At 44.2% G+C, this 22,842-nt stretch overlaps 1 protein-coding gene across 1 annotated transcript in view; it reads right to left on the bottom strand.

Moving 5' to 3' along the window:
- jade2 (jade family PHD finger 2) overlaps positions 1-22,842 on the bottom strand; it is a 557,810-nt gene that overhangs the window by 201,098 nt on the left and 333,870 nt on the right. The window contains exons 6-7 of the mRNA XM_083635683.1: positions 22,351-22,562; positions 5,602-5,769 (exon numbers count right to left, since the gene is read on the bottom strand). Of these exons, the coding sequence (XP_083491809.1) occupies positions 5,602-5,769; positions 22,351-22,562 (380 nt within the window). The remainder of the gene's footprint in view (positions 1-5,601; positions 5,770-22,350; positions 22,563-22,842) is intronic.

A 22,842-nucleotide genomic window follows, 5' to 3' on the forward strand; every position in this document is an offset into this window, starting at 1 on the left:
TTTGTATGGATGCATTTCACTGATTGGTCGGCTGATTGGCCTAGGCCAGAGTAATCTAGTAAAAGAGAGTGGCGTCAGCGGAGGTGCAAAATGCGTGACCCTAACCAATGAATAGCCAGGAAGGGGGCTCGCGCTACGTTTGAATGCTAAAATAAAGCTGATAATATACGATTTGATTCTTTAAACGCCTGACCCTTTCAAAGTACATCACAAATGGTCCATTTTGCTGCAACTTGACAGCACTGCTTAATCCAGGACATTACCTCCGGGAACTCTTGAGAGTAAAAACTGGTCCATTGGAGTGAATGGAGATGTCGCGACTTCTATATACATGACTCTGGCCTAGGCCACAGCCCCTGATCACATATAATTGGCACCTATGTGCTCTTGTCTGTTTCACCGCTGATGAAGGCAGATTGTCGACACGCGTTGGGTTAAGCCAATCTAAAATAAAGGCCTTTTAATTCTAATGGAGACGAGTGCCTTGGGTTTTATAGTAGGGCCCACTGCCCAGTGCCCACTTCAATAAATCACAGTCCAATTAATCGTGGTGCTTTGGTGTAATTACTGTAAACAAATTAGATGATTGGTCGCCTCTATCTTACACCAGTGGTAGTGCCTGTGCTCCTCAAATTCAAGACCACATTTCCCATGAACCCTGTTTTTATCGCAAAGAGGAATGTTGCTACTTGTGTAAGCCCTGCATGACATCACTCCAGGTGCGTTTGTTTTCTGGCTTTACTGAAGACGATGTTGGAAGTGATTTTTCCATTGGCTGCCGTTGCGAGGATCTCAAAAATGTCTTAGCTCAATTCACGCTAGAAGAACAACACCCTCTTCCTGTTTCGTGCCGTAAAACAATCCAGCAGATTTACTGCCAAATCCGACGTGCTGGCAGTGGCACATAACATAAAATGCAATCTAAAGGCCGCTAGGCTGACAGTCTTTTCGCCAATGGTCTTGCTTTTTTACACTACTGTCTCAAAATTAATGTGGAAATCATTTACTGATGTTAAAATGCTACACATAGCACCTTTAAGTCGTTAAAGATAGTACCAGGGCTTGACATTATCCTCTTTGCTCACCAGCCACCATTGTGGCTATTATTATTAGCCATGCACCATTTTCACTATAGCCACGATTTGGTTGTTGGGAGATTTGGTTAAAGTTGACTACTGTATGGTGTGTGGGCATCATCACTCAGTGTTTCCCACACTAACTTTACTTGGGTGGTCCGCTCAGGTATACTGAATTAATGACCACCAAAGTTTTGGCGACCCATTTTTTTAAATAATTTTTTTATCCAACCGAGAGAACGACACCATCCGCGATTGATTAACTAGTGGACAATCTCCCCTCCCCCTCTAACCCATCCCGTACCTGTTCATTCTACCAGGGTCTACCAGGGTTTGCCCACACATAGAAAACATATCAGCAATGACCGGCACAGCATATTTTTTTCCACCCTTTAATTAAAGAATTGTGTGTAATGCATTGATTCGCTAAGCCCCTAATTGCTCCTCTGTATCTCGCTCGCTTTCTCTCTGTCGCTCACTCTCTCTCTCACACACTGGACCCGTCTATTCACCTCCCATTACACATGCGGGCATGATGTATATTTTGCCACCCGCCAAACTGGCTAGTAAGAGTGATTGTGTTACAAGCCACTGCCAAATTCTACCCGCATTTGGCGGGTGCTAATGTCAAGCCCTGAAGGGTACTACAGTGCATCTAGATAATGTTGCTTCCAAGAGAGCAACACACTCCATCATCATTGTGGCAAAGGACAGACTTCCTCCTCGACCTTCTGTACTGAAACAAATTAAAAGATCTCACCCACTGGCAAAATTATTTTCATTTCAAAGACGACTGGACCATTGGATAACAACAGTAAAGGTCTTTGCACACACAGTCGCTATGCACATAAAGCTTGCACACTGAGACCGATTATTATTTATAAAACGGCTCTCTTAAATCAAGCAATCTGATTGGTTCACAGCCGTGGTATATTTAGCGCATACCACAGCTAGAGCCGTATCCCAGAAACACTCCATCTCTGAGACATGGATGTATTAAAACAGAGGTTCCCAAACTTTTCAGACCAAGTACCACTATGTACCATACCAAATTTCCCAAGTACCACTTCCCACTGTGGATTTAAAAAAAATCACTGTAGTTGGCTACTTTTGCAAGTCAGACCGCAAACAACCAACACAAAACATCTTATTTGCTGATAGGCTGATGGCAGTCAGCAAAGCTCTTGAGTACCACCAGGTGGAGCCTCGTGGAGCACAGTTTTGGAATCACTGTATTAAAAGATAAAAAGCTCTGAGAAAACAAATGGTAGCAAGCTACCCTGCTAGCCTCCCAAACAGAGTGACTCTAGTAGCTAGTGTTTACTGTCTTCTCCTGCTAGTGACGTCATCAGTATACGACAGCTAGCTAACCGCTAGCTAGCTAACGGCAATAACAACTTTTGCTAGCTACCGAAATGGAAACATTTGAGGTTAACTTCGACCTCCAGCCGGGGTGGCTTAACTATGGACGAGTGGGTTGAGCAGTGCCTACCCGCCACGTTATCTCAAGAAAAAAAGCCATCTAGCCTCAGACCTAACATTAGCACAAACATTAGCCAAATTTAGCTAGCTAACGTTAGCTGTTTGTCACCAAGCCTGTCCAGGAGGGACTATTTTATTACACGGAAGAGTATATGACTTATGAATAACAGCCATTCAAATAGAAGTTGTTTATTCCTTTCATATTGCCATACTTGGTAACCATTTTATAAAAGCAATAGCTCACTTCAGGCCATGATATATGGTCATTATACCACACCTAAGGGAAGCACGACCCTTAGATGTGGTATAATGACCATATACCACGGCCTGTCATGAGCTATTGCTTAAGTGCGTCGTTCTATTCGCAACACGAGATGAATAGTCATCCTCTCCTGTATCCACATTACAACATGCAGTGGCTGCAGGTGATCTGCAGCAGCAGTGATGTGGACTGGAGTAGGCAGATGGCAGCAAGTATTCTCATAATCATATCGTAGTGGACAGGGGCTCCATACTCGCCTCCACCTCGCCAAGCCGGCTGTGATTCGCTGTGGTCGCGTGCTGCAGCACGTTTCCAGGGGCCAGTGAGGTGGAGCGAGCACCCACGTTTGCCTCGGGCTCCCCCAAACACAGACACAGACGTGTCAAACAGCTCGCAAAAGGATTTTGACCGACGCGAAGAACGCAGAAAATCAAACCTGTTCCCGAAAACTTCAATGACTGATGAAAGTTTTGGAGACAGTGTGTAAACATGAGTGAGACAACATTAGGTCGTATTTATTTTAAAACATGCAACAATTTCGGATGAACAATACGGACTTGGTGTGCAAAAGCCTTAAACCTTGTTCAGGTGGATAGCTTTGTACCGACTATTTAGCTCTGAATCCATGACATGCATGAAGCACAAGTTCACAAACAAGTTGTCTTACCTGTGTATGTGTGTACCATTATGTCCACAAGGCCCACCCTCTAAAGCAACACTTTCTCTACGCAGCCAACAGAAGTTTGATGGAAGGGTTCGCTGAGCAGTCAGTGGAGCAACATGAGTTCCAGTGTGTCTGCGTAGTGGAACAAGCTGGAGAAGAAACCCACTGTGGCTCACACAGTGTGCGACAGGGCAGGCGTTTTCCAGCAGATCAAGCAGGAGGCACAGGGAGGATGAGAAAGGTCCCAGGTCAAAGAGCCTTGTGTCAAAGCCAAGCCACGTCAAAACAAGAGTGTGGAAGTCCAAACACCACAGAGGCGTTTCAGCCGTCTAGACGTTCATCTGGCGGTGTCACAAACTGCACGCTCTTTCAGGTACAGCGGTTTTCTCCCACCCTCCTTTTTCACGGGTTAGATACCCCCATCAAAGAGCGCCTTGTTTACATTCCTCTGTAAGCACATTCACCACACACGCACTGCATACCAAGCCTTTTGGCCGTTTTCATGTGCATGTAGCAGCGTTGTAGTCAAGTCACTATATCTCAAGTCCAAGTTGAGTCTCATGTCCCCAATGTTCGACTCCGAGTCCAAGTCCGAGTTACCAAAGAAGAGTCTGAGTCGACTCCCGATTACCTGAATCCGAGTCCGGAGTTATCGAACATGAGCGTGAATCCACATGCACGTAGGTGGAACTCACGCGCCTGCCCTGGCATGGAATTGAATAATGTCTTGGTATTAATAGAGCTATCAATATCTTATTCCATATCTCGAGTCCAAAGTCCGTGTCATCACTGATCAAGTCCAAGTCGAGCCACGAGTCCTGAAAATGTGTCCAGGACTTGGACTCAAGTCGAGTTGGACTAGGACTTGACTAGCATGTAGTTGTCGTCTCTAATGACCGCTGCAGTGCTAATGCAGGTTAGACGGATTTCTGCAGTGACTTCTACAATGGCTGCTGTTGAATGAGCCCAAGCAGAGAAGCAAACAGCCACCGGCACCTGGTAGGAACCTGGAGATCTGCTACGCGTGCTCCGCAGTTTTTCACATCAAAAGTTCATTTTTCAAGATTTAATTCATAACAGTAATCTACAGTTTGCTGACGTCACATAGTACTATCAAATTTCTACCCCATTTCAACCAATCATATCACGACATGGCAGCTGTCAATCAATTTTCATTTCAGGAAAATTTTCTCCTCCAAATGAAGGAGAAAATGGCGCCTAGTGTCTGTAACCTGGCAGAATTTCTACCCCATAAACTAACTACTAAGCTGTTCAGATCTTATCTTTTATCTTGTAAAGTAACTAACCTTGTTTTGAAAAATACTCTACAAATGAAGTTATTATTATTGCTGGTCAGCACTTCACATGTAGCACTCTAATCTCAAATCTGCTGCTCACCATGAAAGTTATTTACGTGATCAAATTGAATGTGGTAATGATTTATTGATACTCAGAGACTACACACGACTTAACACAAAAAAACAGCTATTGGTGATGAATCTTGCATTTCTGGGCCCATTTTGGATTTTGGTGGTGTATTTTTCTGACTCGCCAATCGTAGACAATGTTACGTCATACTTTTTGTTTTTTTAATCACGCTTTTCCCCCGGATTTTTCTCTCTTCTCCCCAGTTGTACTTGGCCAATTCCCCTGCTGTCCTGCCTGGTCATTGCTCCACCCCCTCTGCCAATCTGGAGAGAGTTGTAGACCAGCACATGCCTCCTCCGATAGATGTGCAGTCGCCAGCCGCTTCTTTTCACCTGACAGAGAGGAGTTTCACCGGCAGAGTAGGCGCTAGCGCAACGACCAGGACACATACCCTTAATCTGGCTTCTCACCCGCAGACATGGCCAATTGTGCCTATATGGACGCGCGACAAAGCCGGAGGCAACATGGGGGCTCGAACCTGCAACCCTCGTGTTGGTAGGCAATACCCAGATGCCCGATATGATGTCATGTTGAGGTATTCCCAGCGCAGCAACAATAGAGTTTGACAGGCAAAACATCAGTGGTAGGCCTAAACTTCAGGTTTTGGTTGTCAGTCCCTCAGAGTCAAAGAGCGAGTGCTTCTTCCTACACTCAGCACTAACATTCAAACACTGGCACGTGACTCTCACCTCTGGGATCCATAAGGCACAGCTGACGTGGACCCACTTGGTTCCACTGCGGGTAGGCTTCAGCGCCCCCCCTCTCTTGGGGCAGAGCAGGCATTTGGGCTGGACCCCAAGAGCGCAGGTCCGACACAGCCAGTTGCCCTGGGGCACCTTCAGGATGCCATAACACGCCTGCAGGGCGACAGGGAGAGGGGAGAGAGAGAGACAGAACAGGTAACCATGTGAGAGAGACACAGTTAAAGAGACAGAGAGAAAGAACAGGTAACAATGTGAGAGAGAGACAGAGGAAGAGAGACAGAGAGAAAGAACAGTTAACGATGTGAGAGAGACAGAGGAAGAGAGACAGAGAGACAGAACAGGTAACAATGTGAGAGAGACAGAGGAAGAGAGACAGAGAGAAAGAACAGGTAACAATGTGAGAGAGACAGAGGAAGAGAGACAGAGAGAAAGAACAGGTAACAATGTGAGAGAGACAGAGGAAGAGAGACAGAGAGACAGAACAGGTAACAATGTGAGAGAGAGACAGGGAGAGGGGACAGAGAGCCAGCACAGGTAACCATGTGAGAGAGAGACAGAGGAATTCTGAAATTCAATTACCGGGTTACAATGTCTTTCGCCAGGATAGAGCCACTAAGGGAGGTGGTGTGGCTATTTTTGTTAAAGACCATTTGCAATGTTCAGTTACACTGTCTAAGTCGGTTCCTAAGCAATTTGAAGTGTTATTGCTAAAACTCAAACTGTCAACAAACCTTTCTCTCTCTGTTGCTGCCTGTTACAGGCCACCCTCTGCCCCAGCATGTGCACTAACTGCCCTTAGTGAACTTCTGGCACCTCACCTTTGTTCTGAGTTTGTCCTCCTGGGCGACCTGAACTGGGATATGACCAATCCCCCAAATTTAGTCCTACAGCAACTTGATGCCCTAAACCTCTTTCAAATCATTACTGAACCTACATGTACCAGACTTAACCTGAAATCACCCTCATCTGCTGCTACACTGATTGACATTATTCTCACTAACTCTCCTTCAAACTATCAATCTGGAGTCTTCTGCCAAGACCTGAGCGATCATTGTGCCATTGCATGCATCCGCTCTGGCCTCTCAGTCAAGCGCCCGCCAGTGATTACGACCAAGCGCTCACTGAAGAACTTTGTTGATCAGGCCTTCTTGCACGATGTCGCTGCTGTGAACTGGGAGCGTATCAACCTCATCCCCTCAGTAGACGATGCTTGGTCTTATTTCATTAACACATTTAGCCTAATAATCAATAAGCATGCCCCACTGAAAAAAACCCGGATGAAGAACCGCTATAGCCCCTGGTTTTCTCACGACCTGGCAGCTCTGATCCAGTTAAAAAACACCTTATGGCGGAGAGCTAGGTCCACTCAATCTCCCGCTGACTGGCTGGCTTTCAGACAATGCAGAAACAAAACTACACAGGCGATTAGGAATGCAAAAATTAACCATTACAAAGACAAATTCTCAGCTTGTGGCTCTGATGCCAAGAAGTTCTGGAAAACAGTCAAATCCATGGAAAACAAACTTGCTTCTCCTCATTTACCCACCTCGATGACATTTGGCGGCATTGTCACAACCAACAAACCTCACATGGCCTCGCTTCTCAACCACCATTTTGTAAACTCATCTCATGTTTTCAATACAGCTGCCCCTGACACTGCCTCATCCCATACTTCCATCCCATCATCCAGAGTCAACAATTTCTCTTTTCAACCAGTCACACCTTCAGAAGTCCTGGATGAACTCACCAAGCTAGACTCAAACAAGTCAGCGGGTTCTGACGGGCTTGACCCCATTTTTATTAAATTGGCGGCCCATATCATTGCTGCCCCCATTGCAAGCCTGTTTAACTTATCATTTCAACTGTCTGTATTCCCTCTCGACTGGAAATCTGCCACCAATCTCCCCCTCTTCAAAGGAGGCTCTGGCTCTGACCCGAACTGCTATAGGCCAATTTCCATCCTGCCCTGCCTGGCCAAAGTCATTGAGAAACTGGCCCATAAACAACTGATTGATTTCATTGACTCCAACCACATCCTGTCAGACCTGCAGTCTGGTTTTAGGTCAGGTCACGGATGCATCACCGCCACCCTTAAGGTCCTGGACGACATCATTACTTCCATAGACAATAAACAGGTCTGTGTAGCCGCCTTTATAGATTTAGCCAAGGCTTTCGACTCGGTCAACCACACCATCCTCCTGCAAAGACTCGCCAGCATTGGTCTGTCCGCCAGTTGCTGCAACTGGTTTGCCAGCTACCTCGCCAATCGTGTACAGCGGGTAAGGACCGAAAACACCTTGTCTGAACCACTCTCCATCCTTAAAGGTGTGCCTCAAGGATCTATCCTAGGTCCAACCCTCTTCTCTATTTATATAAACGATGTAGCTAAGGCCGTTGGTCAGTCCCAGATTCATTTGTATGCTGATGACACAATCATATACTCAGCCGGCCCCTCACTCCACTCTGCTGCATCCACTCTTCAACAAAGCCTCACCTCTATACAACAGTCATTCCTCCAACTTCAACTGCTCCTCAATACCAAAAAGACCAAATGCATGCTGTTTGCCCAGAACAACCCCGGCACTGCCAGCCCCAGCCCCAAGATCTACACTGCCGACGGCTCTGAGCTGGAGTTTGTCAGCTCCTATAAATATCTCGGACTATGGCTGGACGAATCCCTTTCATTCAACACACACATAAACAACCTAGTGGCCAAAGTCAAAGCTAAACTCAGTTTTCTCTACCGCAACAAGGCGTCATTTACACACTCTGCCAAACACATCCTCGTCAAAATGACCATCCTGCCCATGTTCGACTATGGTGACACGATCTACCGGATGGCCTCAAAGAGCATCCTCAATAAACTGGACACAATCCACCACTCTGCTATTCGCTTTGCCACAAGTGCCCCCTTTTCGACTCACCACTGTGACCTGTATGAACTTGTGGACTGGCCCTCCCTTCACACCAGGCGGCTTCAACACTGGCTTCAACTAGTGTACAAGTCCATTCTCGGCATGTGTCCACAGTACCTCTCATCCCTCCTGCATATTTCCAACAGCAATTACCGTCTAAGATCCACCAACTTCATCATGCTCTCCATCCCAAAAGCCCGTACTGTCTTTGGCCGTAACTCCTTCCGCTATGCCGCAGCAAATGACTGGAACACACTTCAAAACACACTCAAACTCTCAACATGTTCAAACACACCCTGAAACAGCTCGTAGTCGACCGCTGCACCTGCCGTTAGGCCTCTACCTCCCTCTCTCCCCCTATAGTCCCATCATTAATTCCCAGCAACCCCCCTCCTTCTGCATCTTTGTTGATTGAATGTTGTTGTTTGCTTCCTGATTTTACTTCTGTCTTGTCGTTATTTACTATACGTATTTTATGTGTTGCCTTGTGCTGACCTGAGGCCTGTACTACGAATGTTGTATTAGAAGATCCAGGATCTGTCCCTTGATCTGGTTTGTCTAAACCAGATCAGCTCGATTGTAGTTAACTTGTACTACGAACGTCGATTGGCACTCGTTAACTCGAACCAGGTTTTTCTAATCAAGCTGACAGTGCGTGCACATGAAAATGCCTGTGCACTGGAGCTCGTGCCCGCAAAAGAGGCGTGGTTTTTAACAACTGCCAATCACAATGCAATATGGACTGCTCCAACTCCTACAGCGCCAGACACGCCTATTTCCTCATTCTATGAAACCGCAAATAAAAATCTGCGTTGGATATTATTACTGTTCCCGAATGACTGTCTAAAGTGACCACTTTTATCCACACAAGTAATTTATTTGAAGAGCGGTTTCGTAGGCTATCTACAGCTCTCTATCTACAGTCTTTTGTGGAAGCAATGTGTATCTCAGTCCAAAATCCGTATAGACCATTTAGGCTCAATGACTGATTGAATAATTCCTATAGGCTAATCAATAAAAAAAGAATGATAATACAATAAAAAAATGCTTCTGAACTGAATCGACACGGTACGTGCGGGCATAGATTTCATTTATAAAAAATAGCCTATTTTGTGGCCAATCACATTATGAACAGCTGAGTTGACACGGCAGGCACACCCATTTCCTCGTTCAATGAAAGCGCAGTGATCAGAGTTTTAGCGGATATTTAATGTAGCCTGTCAGAATGAAAATCCGCGTTGGATAGTCTGCTGAAAGACTGTCTAAAGCTGACGCTTGTATTCACATCAGTCATTTGATTTACTTTGATCAGCGATTTCTGTTTCCTACAGCAGCTTTTTGCGAGTGTAAAAATGTAAATGTGTAATCTCAGTCTATAAATTTCCACAATCTGTAAGCCTATTTAGACCATAGATTTAGAAACGCATGCTCAATGAATAAAATAATGATATCCTAATAGCCTATAAAAGAGAAAACTGCTGAACTGAATTGAGACTATGCAGGCATAGTTTTCATTGATAAAAACTAGCCTATTTTGTGGTCACTATGGCTATTGTAATGTCAGCAGAGTCGCATATCTCCATGTTTCATATAATGATGCTGGAAATATGAAGTTCAATCACATCATACAGGCCAAAAGCAACACAGTTGCAGCTGCAAAATGCAGGAGTCGCCTAGATATGAATCATCGTAATATGGGATCACCTGTATGCAGGTGATCCCATATTAAATTGCTTAGATGTAGTATAGGCTATTCCAGCATGTAGGCTATGACCATTTCAATTCCAACCCAACGTCAGTCTCAGCTCCGTTGCGCACACGGCACCGTGCACTTTGGAGACATTTATGTAACCTTTTTATGCCGGTTTAGTGATATTTCTCCACTCACTATTCAGCTGCAATCGATCAGCGGGATCAAACAACGTATCTAGGCTACTTGAGAGCACAAAAATGAATATATAAAAACATATTCCAAAGTGGTAAGTAGGGCTTAATTAAAATAGCCAACAAGTGCAAGGCTTTAGTCCTTGATTAACATTAACATTGATTAACATTACTCATTCAACATTACAATTCGTGCTCCTTCCTAGATGGGAAACTCGTCCAGAAAAGGGTTGGCCATTTTTCCAAACTGCTCATTCGATTGGTTCGTGGGCAGTGTATTTAAGGTCTAATCTTATCCTTGCAACTTAACCTGTTGCGGACCAGGTTAAGTGTGAAGCATAAGTTGCTATGGAAATATATGTCGGTAAGAAGTTAACTTGCTTTGTAGTACGGCCAAACCAGGTTTAAACCTGAAGTTACCTCGCTAAACCACTAATCTTGCTTTGTAGTACAGGCCCCTGACCTGATGTACTGTTTTTTACCCTTGCTGCGGCCCCTTGGCCAGGTCACCATTGTAAATGAGAATTTGTTCTCAACGGTTTTTACCTGGTTAAAATAAAGGTCAAAAAAAAAAAAAAAAAAAAAGGAAGAGAGAGAGAGAACGAACAGGTAACGATGAGAGAGAGAGAGACAGAGAGAAAGTACAGGTAACGATGTGAGAGAGAGACAGAGGAAGAGAGAGAGGGAAAGAACAGGTAACGATGTGAGAGGGACAGAGGAAGAGAGACAGAGAGAAAGAACAGGTAACAATGCGAGAGAGAGACAGAGGAAGAGAGACAGAGAGACAGAACAGGTAACAATGTGAGAGAGAGACTGGGAGAGGGGACAGAGAGCCAGCACATGTAACCATGTGAGAGAGAGACAGAGGAAGAGAGAGAAAGAACAGGTAACGATGAGAGAGAGAGACAGAGGAAGAGAGACAGAGAGAAAGAAGAGGTAACGATGTGAGAGACAGAGGAAGAGAGAGACAGAACGAACAGGTAACGATGAGAGAGAGAGACAGAGGAAGAGAGACAGAAGCCGTTTTCCCACATGCGTACCAGAAAATTACCTGTAAGTCAATATCGGACATTTCCCTTCACACCTCTCCATTCGCATATGGGAATCTAGCAGCCAAATTGCCTGTATGTTGGGGGCGGGGCGGCACTGCAGAGCGAGTGGGGAGTGACGTGTCGGCAAAACTCCGAATGGTGAAATAAGTTTGCTTATACCATGGTCTGGGTGAATACTCGATTCTGATTGGCTGCAAGGTGTCCATTAAAAAGTGATATTGTACAGTGATAATGGACACCTAGCTAAATGGTCTGTTCACCGTTCATATCAATGCGCCATAGTTTCATCAGTGTTATCAGGAGAGCAGTTTGAGCTCTATACCCCCGTTAAGGGTTAATATGACAATTTTGGAACTTGAGAAAAAAATTGAGTCGGTCAAAGTAAGTATTTAAATCACCCCTGTGTGCTCAGTTTATCAAAAATAACTCTTATTTACAATTTTGATTTTCGTTTCGGAGATTTTTTAACCTCGCGTCATCAGGCTCTTCTCGGCGAGAAAGAGGAGATTTCCCTCGCTCGTGCACGAGCCCGGCCTTTGACACAGAGAGAGAGAGAGAGAGAGAGAGAGAGAGAGAGAGAGAGAGAGAGAGAGAGAGAGAGAGAGAGAGAGAGAGAGAATTTTCGTTTCGGAGATTCCCTCTCCTGAGAGAAGCCGGCTCTGTTCTGGTCAGCTGACAGAAACCGGGCTCTCAGCTGTCAACTGTCAAACCTCCTGTTTACAACTTGCAGCAACCAGCAGCCAGGCGCTCTGGGAGAGCGCGCGCTGCCTCTTATCACTGATACAAATCAAGGGGTCCACCCGCTATGCACAAATCAAGTCAAAGAGGAAAAAGACGAGATCAACAAAAAGAAAACAACGCAATGGGCAGTTAACAGCAACACACTGAGAGACGTCCTTGTACAAAACATACCTGGACTCCAACATACTGAAAGCAGATAGTTTTCACTCTACTCCTGCCTCGCGCCATTTACGTCTTATAAGACCCGCAGACGTTAACGCAGAGAGTTCTCTCTGCATGTCACCACATACAGCCCCCGCTGCTCTGTGTTACTTCCTGAAACTCGATCGCTCTTAAATGTTAATATACTTGGCCAATACGTATCTATCATACAAAATAAAGCAAGCTGCCAAACGGTAATGTCTTCATTTAATGTAGAACGCAAAACATCGTTAAACCCGCATTCCTGTGATAAAGTTAACGTTTGAGTCGGCTTTAAAACGGAGGGTGGTGGAATAGTGGGAGGGACTATTTTATTTCGTGGAAGACTGATTTACAGTATGAATAACAGACATTTAGCCATTTAGATTGCTTTATTTATTACACATGGAAATATAAATGACTGGTCTTATTGTTTTGTTGGCAAGTGACCATGGTATAAGCGGGTTAATGCACTTCGAGGTGTACATTATCACTTTTTAAGGGACTTCGCGGAGGCAACCATCCTCGGCTTCGCCTCGGACGGTTCACGCCTCTCGCGTCGTCCCTTAAAAAGTGATAATGTACACCTCGTCGTACATTAACCCTTACTTGTTTATCCGTTCACCTGCGTCGCGTTGAAGCACTTTATACAGACTGGCTTCGTTTGATGTGTCCGGGCTTGCCTTCGCTGTCGGCAACGTAAGCAAAATACTTCCACATTTCGCTTCGTGCATTTGCTTCTCTGTGTGCCTGTCGGGCTGTGACTGAAGGAGGAGGAGGACTGTGGCCAGACAGCGAGCAGGCAGCAGAGAGGAGAGAGGCGAAAATCAGCACGCCCACACATGAAGCTGATATACTGCTCTTATTATCACAAGATCATTTCGCCAGTTTGCTTTAATGTGCGCGAATGATTAGATTATGCCCGCTGGAACATTAAGCAACGTGTGTACACCTCGCCCATGAGAGTGTCACGGGAAATGACTGGACCCGTTCTACACTTGAGTCCGCTATCGCGCATACCGCTCTTCTGACTGGCTCGAAACTGGTGAAATCTCCGCGATGACGGGGTCGAGCTTATACCGGCACGACGACTTTCCCACATGCAGGCATTAGACCACGTTCCGGTCATTTAGCGGTACAAAGCGCATGTGGGAAAACGGCTAGAGAGAAAGAACAGGTAACAATGAGAGAGAGAGACAGAGGAAGAGAGACAGAGATAAAGAACAGGTAACGATGAGAGAGAGAGACAGAGGAAGAGAGACAGAGAGAAAGAACAGGTAAGGATGTGAGAGAGAGAGAGAGGAAGAGAGAGAGAGAAAGAACAGGTAACGATGAGAGGAAGAGAGACAGAGAGAAAGAACAGGTAACGATGTGAGAGAGAGACAGAGGAAGAGAGACAGAGAGAAAGAACAGGTAACGATGAGAGAGCGAGAGAGACATAGAGGAAGAGAAACAGAGACAAAAAACAGGTAACGATGTGAGAGAGAGCCAGAGGAAGAGAGACAGTGAGAAAGAACAGGTCACGATGTGAGAGAGAGCCAGAGGAAGAGAGACAGAGAGAAGAGAGGAAGACAGAGTAACCGATTACATTTTGCCCAATGACAGAGTAGCGGTGTCGGAAGGATCTTATGACAAAAATAAAAGTATTCAGATTATAATTTTGCCATTTAAAGACAAAACGAAAAGAAAAATTACTTTCACCCGTTTTTTTTTTTTTTTATATCTTAATGCACACCCATTTAACAATACATATCCAAGAAACTCACATTTTCTTCCCTGTTTACAGACAAAATTAATACAAAAATAACTGACTTAGACCTTAAAGGTCCTATCTGTAAGTTCTTTCAGTTTGATCAATAATACACTTTGATCAATAAAACACTTTGATCAATAAAGCGTTCCTCTCTCCAAATAAGTCAATGCATCAATTATTCTGACCTCCTTATTATTTTTCCACCTTATTATCGAGGAGCAATTTCTTTCACTACTCGTTATGTTCTCAAAACTCAAAAACCTGTCCTGTGCACTTCTGAATGATCAGCCAAGCAAATAGTGTTGATGTCAAATGTTCCTGTCATCCTTTCATTCAATAAAATCAAACAAGTAAATTTGTCTGCCATTTTTTCATGTAGTAAGTCAACCTTTAACAGCTCATAGATTATGGACGTGCTGTGTGTTCTTGTCTCAACTGAAGTGGAGGGTGACTAATTATGACCAAAAGGAATCGGGGTATTGAAATAATCCAAGTTTGGTAACCCTTTATAATAATAACTATACAGTATTAACTCATTGAGTGCCAGCCACTTTTGGAGAACGGACCAGAGTTTCAGAGCGTTTTCAGTGATTTCTCGAGGCCCACAGAATATTGTGTGATATTACTATGTAAACACCGAACATGCACAAAGAACGATGAGACTCTCTTCTATGATCTGCAAAAAAAAGTTTATTGATACCATTTTCCGTTCTTTAGTTATGAGCCGGAGAAGATAGGTTGTTTTGAGCAAAAAGACACGTTTCAAATTAGAAGCTGAGATATTCCGCCTTTTGTGAAATGAAGCATTTCAAGCACATTCACTGAGTCTGAAGCTAATATTTTCTGATGTAGTGACGTGGTGTAGTTGTGTGGTGCCCTGCGTGCCCCACCCCCCTCTTCCTCCCTCAGCTGCAAACTCCTCCCCACACTAACACACAGCCTCACGCACCCAGTCTATTTTCGGAGCGCTCCGTTTTTGTGCGCCGGCTCCCAGCGCGACACGGAAAAGCCAAATCGGACTGCTGAGAATGGTTTGGCCCTTCGTCGTCGGGTGCTGCCTTTCTGGCGGCTAATCGTGTGGAGAAACTATGCAGACAGACAGACAGAGGCAGAGGGGCTCAGTTGTGGGCGCGGATTGACTGCTGTTCGCAGCCAACGTCAGCTGCAGCCAGAGCCATCTATATGGCTCTGGCTGCAGCATGAGCGGTTTCTCTTTCATCACGGGGCTTTTTCCTGCTGTTTTCCGGACCTTTCTCTAATCTGGAGAGCACTGTCGCCACCTAATGGGTCTGTAAAATAGGTTATACACCTTCAATAGCTCGCATATTTTTATAGGAGATGTAATAGGCTTTGATCCACGTCCCACCGTCAAAAAACGCAATTGACGACAATCGTCGTCATTGGCACTCTACATCACTAATCGAATTGACGACGATTGTCGTCATTGGCACTCAATGAGTTAAGCATTAGTTAACTATTAGTAAATACTTAATTGATCATTTATATAGCATTGTTCATACATTACTAAGCATTTGTACAACATCTGAAAAAGACAAACAAACACAGACACAGGAAACAAAAGGAAAGGGGGAAAAACATACAAGAGGGAAAAACAAAAAACAAAACAAAAACACATTATCGACATTCAGTATTACGTCATGCTACCAGTCGCGTAAGGTGCTTATGTGTTTGCAAGAGGTATTGTGCCCGGAATCCCGCACAGGGGGTCCATGAGAAACCAGCCCGGCGAATCACCCTTCACCCCCAACCTCAAGGCTAGAAATGGGTCCCAAATAACAGAGAATTTCTTAAGTGAGTCGGTCCTCAGGAACCTAAGTCTGTTTTATTCCTGATTAATAAGCTAATTCATAATTTATTTAGCAATTGTATTTAATCTAATTTATAAATGCTTTGTAAGGAATAGATAGATAGATAGATAGTCCTCACTTTAGATTAGCTCACACAAAATACTTAACTAACAACTACTAACTACCTTAACTAACAATTACTAACTACCTTAATTACATGGGGCATGACCAGTGTTGGGGGTAACTCATTACAAAAGTAACATATTACATTTAATATATTACTTTTAGCAGTAACTCAGTAATATAACTTATTACTTATAGGATTTCAGTAATATTATACTGTACCAGTTACTTTGTCAAGTACCGTAAATTCCGGACTATAAGCCGCACCGGTGTATAAGCCGCACCTGCAAAGTTGACTATTTTTTTCTTATATAAGCCGCACCGGACTATAAGCCGCGGGTGTTTTAATGTTTTTTTTTTTTTTTTTTTTTTTTTGTGTTTTAATGTTTAATTACCATATGTAAGGGTTCATGCACAGAGGGGATTGTCGGGAAAGAGATGGCTGTTTGAGGAAGCTCCCATTTATTAACATTTCAACAAAACAACATAACACAACACCACCTGTGTTGTTATTTACAGTGCACACAGTGTCATACAGTGTCATACAGTGTGGTGAAAAGAGGGCAAGAGAGGAAATTAAAACAGAAGTGGATTTATAGTTAGAAAAAGTGCTAAAAAAGAGAGATTTTTTTATTTTTATTTTTTAAATCCATAGATAAGCCGCACCGTTATATAAGCCGCAGGGGCCAAAAAAGGCCAAAAAACGGGAAAAAAGGTGCGGCTTATAGTCCGGAATTTACGGTAACTCAAGTTACAAATTGAGTATTTTTTTTTAAATCAAAGCAGCTATTTAAATAAAGATACATTCATTTCCTAATCAAACTGTGTGTTTTTATACAAATAACCACTATAGATGACAATAACAAAGGAAAATAATAACATTTTTAATTTTGGATTGTTTACACTGACTTCAAGGTGGTTGAAATTATTTTTCGGGATGATTCCGGGGCGGCGATGTCATTCTGCTGCTGCTGTTGTCTTGGTGAAAGTAATGCAAAAGTAGTGTAATAAGTAACGAGTTACTCTACACAGACAATAATATTGTAAAGTAACTTATTACTTTCAAACGAAAGTAACTAGTAATATGTAGTATATTACATTTTGAAAGTAACTTGCTCAACACTGGGCATGACTATAGGGGTGGCCAGGGGTGGCCCTGGTCACACCCTGAAATCTGATTGGCCACCCCAGGTGCCACCCCAAAATCCTGAGGGCGCTGGGCCCCTGTATCCGCGGCTGACATCACTGTCTTTCAGAGGGTATAGCTGGCTCATTTTTAAAGCTAGCATGAAGAGTACATACTGGTATCATACAGTATGAAACTAGAAGACCTAGGGCATCCAGCCAATGAAACTCCTCGTTGTCAGGTGAAAAGACGCAGCTGATGACTGCAAATGTATCGGAGGAAGCATGTACTAGTCTACAGCTCTCCCCAGATCGGCAGAGGGGGTGGAGCAATGTCCGGGGCAGCAGGGAGGATTGGTCAAGTACAATTGGGGAGAAAATGGGAGAAAAATCTGAAGAAACCTGATAGAAAAGATAAGGAACAAATTTCACCAAGTTTCAGAAAAACTTTACTGAACAGTAGGTTCATGGGCTGTTGTGGTGTAGCTGTGGTCAGTATCGGTGATGAATGACACCGATTGGCCGATATGTGATATTTAATAAAAAGCAATTATACGCCCTAGTTGACATTAGCTCCTTACTGTGTACATTCTTCTTCATCTTCATAGTAGTATTAATAGTAGCATTCATATTAGCATAAAGTGGAATAATCGCAAGCGCAGGCATTTCTCACGCGTCAAGAGAAATGCAAGCTGAAAGACACAGGGCAGATTAGGTAACTATTTCCAGCCAGTGTCACAACAGCAGGTGAGCAGAGTGGCTCTGATGACACTGAAGGTGCTGGTGGCATGGGGCTGTCACACTAATTAACACAGTGTCACTCTGCAACAAACACAGCAAAGGCCCTCCAGCCTCAGCTTGTCACAGATACTATTCCTGAAACCTCGCTCGCATGTGCCACCGTGCTGCGGATACTGAGGAAACAGGAGGGGGAAATTGATTACCGTGTTTTTTCTTTCTTTGTGATTTCCCCAGCATTTGTACTTGACCAATTTCCCTGTGCTGCCCCAGTCGCTGCTCCACTCTCTGCCAATCTGGGGAGAGCCGTAGACTAGCACCATGCTTCCTCCGACACGTGCGCAGTTGCCAGCCGCTTCTTTTCACCTGGCACCGGGGAGCTTCACCGGCAGGACGTAGCACGTAGAAAAAGATGCATCGATCTGCATCGATCCAATGATCAACGATCCAACTGCATCGATCCATAGATCCTCACACACATAAAATAAATAAACATTATGCTTTTATTTTGGAATCCAACAACTGAAATTTTGATTTGTTTAAGAAAAACGTATATCCTAAGGTGTAGTGATGCAGGAAGACTGTACTGAATCTGCACTATGTTAAAAAATATTGTTTTATTTGAGCCTCTAAGTATCTCTACCTCTAAATATGAGTCAAGGTTTACACACAAAGATCCAGCCTTCTGTCTTACTGTATGAAAAAGGGAGCTTAAAGTAGTCCTTTCAGGTTTCTTTGATCAGATGTGAACATTTTTATTTTAAAGCTATATATCAAAAATTGTGGCACTTTACCGTGGAGGTCTATTTTGATTCTTAATAAAAAATAATATATTGTTTTTCATTTAAATGTCTAAGAGCTCAACAATAACATTTTCAAATGATAATTTAGTTGCTTTTTTTTAACTGATTGATTGTGGGCATATCATGTGGCATATTGTCTAATATCGATCGCAGCCCCCTGAATCGAATTGAATCGAATCGTATCGTGGCAGACTTTGTGATATCGGCAAAAATCGCATCGTTGTCAAATGAATCGAGATCGGATCGCATCGTGATCAAACTTGTGATTCCCACCCCTAGTAGCACGAGCACGTGGGAGGAACACGCTATTCGCACCAGTTCCCTTCCGCCCGAACAGGCGCCCTGACCGACCAGAGGAGGCGCTAGTGCAGCAACCAGGACACATACCCTTAATCCGCCTTCCCACCCGCAGACACAGCCAATCGTGCCTGTATAGACGCCCGACCAAGCCGGAGGAAACACGGGGGCGCAAACCGGTGACCCTCGTGTTGGTAGGCAGGGAATCTACCGCTACACTACCCGGACGCCCAGTGATTACCGTGTTTAATGTAAATCTGTCGGAGGGCGGTTACAATTGCAGATAATCTGTTTTTCAACTACATTTGAGGCATTTAGTTGGGTGGTGAGACTTGTGAGACTTGCATTGAATGCAAAGGAAAATTAAGCTTTGTTTCCTAGATCACCGACTTTACCAGGTACCAATAAAACTTAAGGAGTGTGGCAGTCAGAGCTATAGTCATAACACTCCTGTGGTGCTAGGAAAATAAAGTCAATTCAAAGCTTTTTTCTTTTTTTAACACAGGATCTTTTTTTAACTCCTGGCCTGCTCAGGGCAGGCCAGGAGGGGTGGGCAGCTTTCCTCTTAGCACCCAGGGACCAACTTCCTCTCAGCCATCCCTGGTCAGGTAACGATCTTCTGCATGTTTTTCATGGGGGGTTCTTACTGCGGGAACACACTGGAAATGGAACTGACGCAGCACGTCACGGATGCGTTGAGCAGAAGCCTGACCATTCACACCAGATTCGCTTTGTTTTGCTCCACGCCTCGCTCTCTTTTGCTCTGCGCCGGACTCACAACTTGCACTGACTTCATGCCTGGCTGCACGCAGCCGCTCGTGGCTCGCGTCAAAAATAGACCAGATGCGGAAACTCTCGCTGCAGGACGCAAGATGGACACGACACGACGCGGCCGGTGTGATCGGTCTAAACAAGGACGCCGAAATGAAACTGCCTCCGTGTTGTGTTGCTTCCGCGTCGGAGACTTTTCTGGTGTGTCTGGGCCGTTACATGAAGGAAACCCCAGGGGAGCACGGGGAGAACATGCAAACTCCACAAAGAAAGGCACTTTTCACGAGATAGCCCACCTGGGCAGTAGGTACTGAAGACATAGGGGCTTCTTGCTGTGAGGCGACAGCGCTACCACTGCGCCACTGTGCCCTACAGAAATCAGTTGAACTATTTGTATCCACATTCAATCGAAGCCCGCAAAGGTGCCCCCCCCCCCCCCCCCCCCCCCCCCCCACACTGTATAGTCTAATCCTAATCAACCAGGACTCAAACCATGAACCCTGTCTTGATGAATGTGATCCTCAAAAAGGACCTTGGACCCCACCTGTCACTATCCTCCCTGTTCACCTTCCTTAAGCTCAATTCCAGAGAATCACATTTTAATTCCTAAACTCCCCTGAAAACATCATCATCATTATCATCATCATTAGTAGCAGCGGCATTCCTCATTTGGTGTACACTTAGTTGTATCCCTACACTACCGGTGGGGCTTTAGTGTGGTATCACTGTGGTCCAAACCATAGAGAGAGAAAGTTGACTTTGTGGTACAGTATGTTTGGCATTTGTTTCGTTTCAGTTCCAAGTCTGCCCAATTACAGGTGGACCAGGACTTGTAAACTAAAGTCATATGACTCAAAACTAGACAGAAATCTGCTGACATGTCATCGCACCAGATTAGAGATTTTGGCATCAGTTCTAGTCCCTGTAACGCTAAGCATGATGGACTTGTCTAGCTGAATGTGAGCATCAGTCTAGAGTCTAGACTGAAGCTTGACTTCCTTCCTGCCCTCGCTTCATTCTCTTCTGCCAGGCTTTCCAAGCATGAGGAACTGCTGGCTGTCAGAGGTCAACATCAATCTCCATCCACCCAGAAAAGCGCTTTGGAGTTGTTTCCTGTCGGGCATTCACAACTACTGTACATCATTTTAGTAGCCATCTACTCCCAAAAGGTATTCAACTAGTTGAATAGTCAAAGGGATATATCTCTCCCCCCAGCTATCAATCAATCAATCTAATTTATATGTATACTGTATAGCGTGAGTTATCTAAGGCGCTAATAAAAATTATAAATTCTCGTCAAAAAGGTCTCAAAAACAGCCAGTAAAGGGTTAACTAATGTAGGCGGGACCAACCTGAGGGTATGTGAAATATGAGAAGCTGTTTACAAATGAGCTGCTAAACCCCAGCAACTTGTCAGAGCTGGAGATAGCGACTGTTTGACTGCAGTAACAACAGAGATGGGAGTCTTTCCATCTCTAAATACCTTCAATTCTGTTTATTTCAACTGGCACAATATAGAAAATGAATGTTCAAACAAATCTATGTTGAATGTATTTATTGACTTACATTATATTGTTTAGTCCTAAAACCACAGTGGAACGATGGACTACTAGTCGACTACAGTATGATGCACAGTGTCGACTAGTGATTTTGATAGTTGACTAGTCGGCTAATCTGTGGAACCCCTAGTTTCCAGTAGTTTGTTCAGACTATGTTCTTCTTCCTCTTACTCTGTTGCTAGAGGACTGAGACTCGCTTTTCCCGGTCTTCCTGTGCAGTCATTTGGTGCCAACTGAGTTCAAATGCCATTGCATTGATATCACCTGGACTATACAAATTAAACTAAAGGAGGATTTGCTGAATGCACCTTAGTGTCTTGTTCAACGCCACTAGTCCTACAGTAGCAGCAGCAGCATTAACTAGGGATGGGACAATATGCGTTTTGATGAGGATTTGCGATATCTTCATGGCTTCATGATTCAATACAACCACAATACAATGTACAGTAATAATACAAGTTCAATGACAGCAAAGTCTGACTGTGCAGAAATATGTTTATGTTTGAGCCACAAATCTTTCTAGCGATGGCATTGCCTTGCTAAATTGTAAACAACAAATTAAAAAGTGCAAATAATACAATTTGGATGTACCGGTATATCATTTGTGATTACTAAAGCAGAATAAAATGGGAGCCGTGATTGATTTCTCTGCACATACAATACATACAGTATTGTCAGATCTTTCTATTACGATATATTGAATTTCGATATCTCGAATTATATCGTCCTATCCCTAGCATTAACAGTATGTTTATTGAACCCATGCAATTTTAATCATGATGCCATCTACGCTGCATAATTAAACTAAGACAAATTCCTTGTATGTAATAATTTAACATATTGTGGCAATAAAAATGATTCCGATTTTGATCCAATTACATGATTGCAGAAACTGACATACACACACACACACACACACACACACACACACACACACACACACGGAGAGAGATCAACGCAGCCCTTCATGCCCCTGCTGGCTTACCTGGTGGACGCAGACATTGCACTTGTCACAGAAGACCATCTCGTTGCCGTCCTCACCCTCGGGCGAGCGGCAGACGTCACACACCACGTCCTCGTCGTACTCGATGCCCAGGCCCTCCTCTGTCTCGATGGCCTGTCTCATCTTCTCCTCACACACGCTCTCCAGCTCCACCACTACCTGCTCCATGGTCAGCTCATCCAACTCCGCCAAGCCTGGCCCCGGAGGAGGGAGGGAGGGAGAGTCGGGGGAGAAGAGGAAAGGAAATGCATACATCAGTTGCTTTGCATTTGTGCCTCCGTTTCTCGTACACACTGTCCAGCAGCTCCACCAGAACATACTCCATCATATGGCTGGGCAATATATCGATATTATATCAATATCGTGATATTAAACTAGGTATTGTCTTAGACTTTGGATATCAATATCGTGATATGGCATAAGCATACCTGTCAACATTGGGCTGTGAAAAAGTGGGAGATTTTCTGGGGTAGC

This window comes from Poromitra crassiceps (assembly GCF_964638095.1).
Source record: "Poromitra crassiceps genome assembly, chromosome: 1".
Classification (NCBI taxonomy): Eukaryota; Metazoa; Chordata; class Actinopteri; order Beryciformes; family Melamphaidae; genus Poromitra; species Poromitra crassiceps.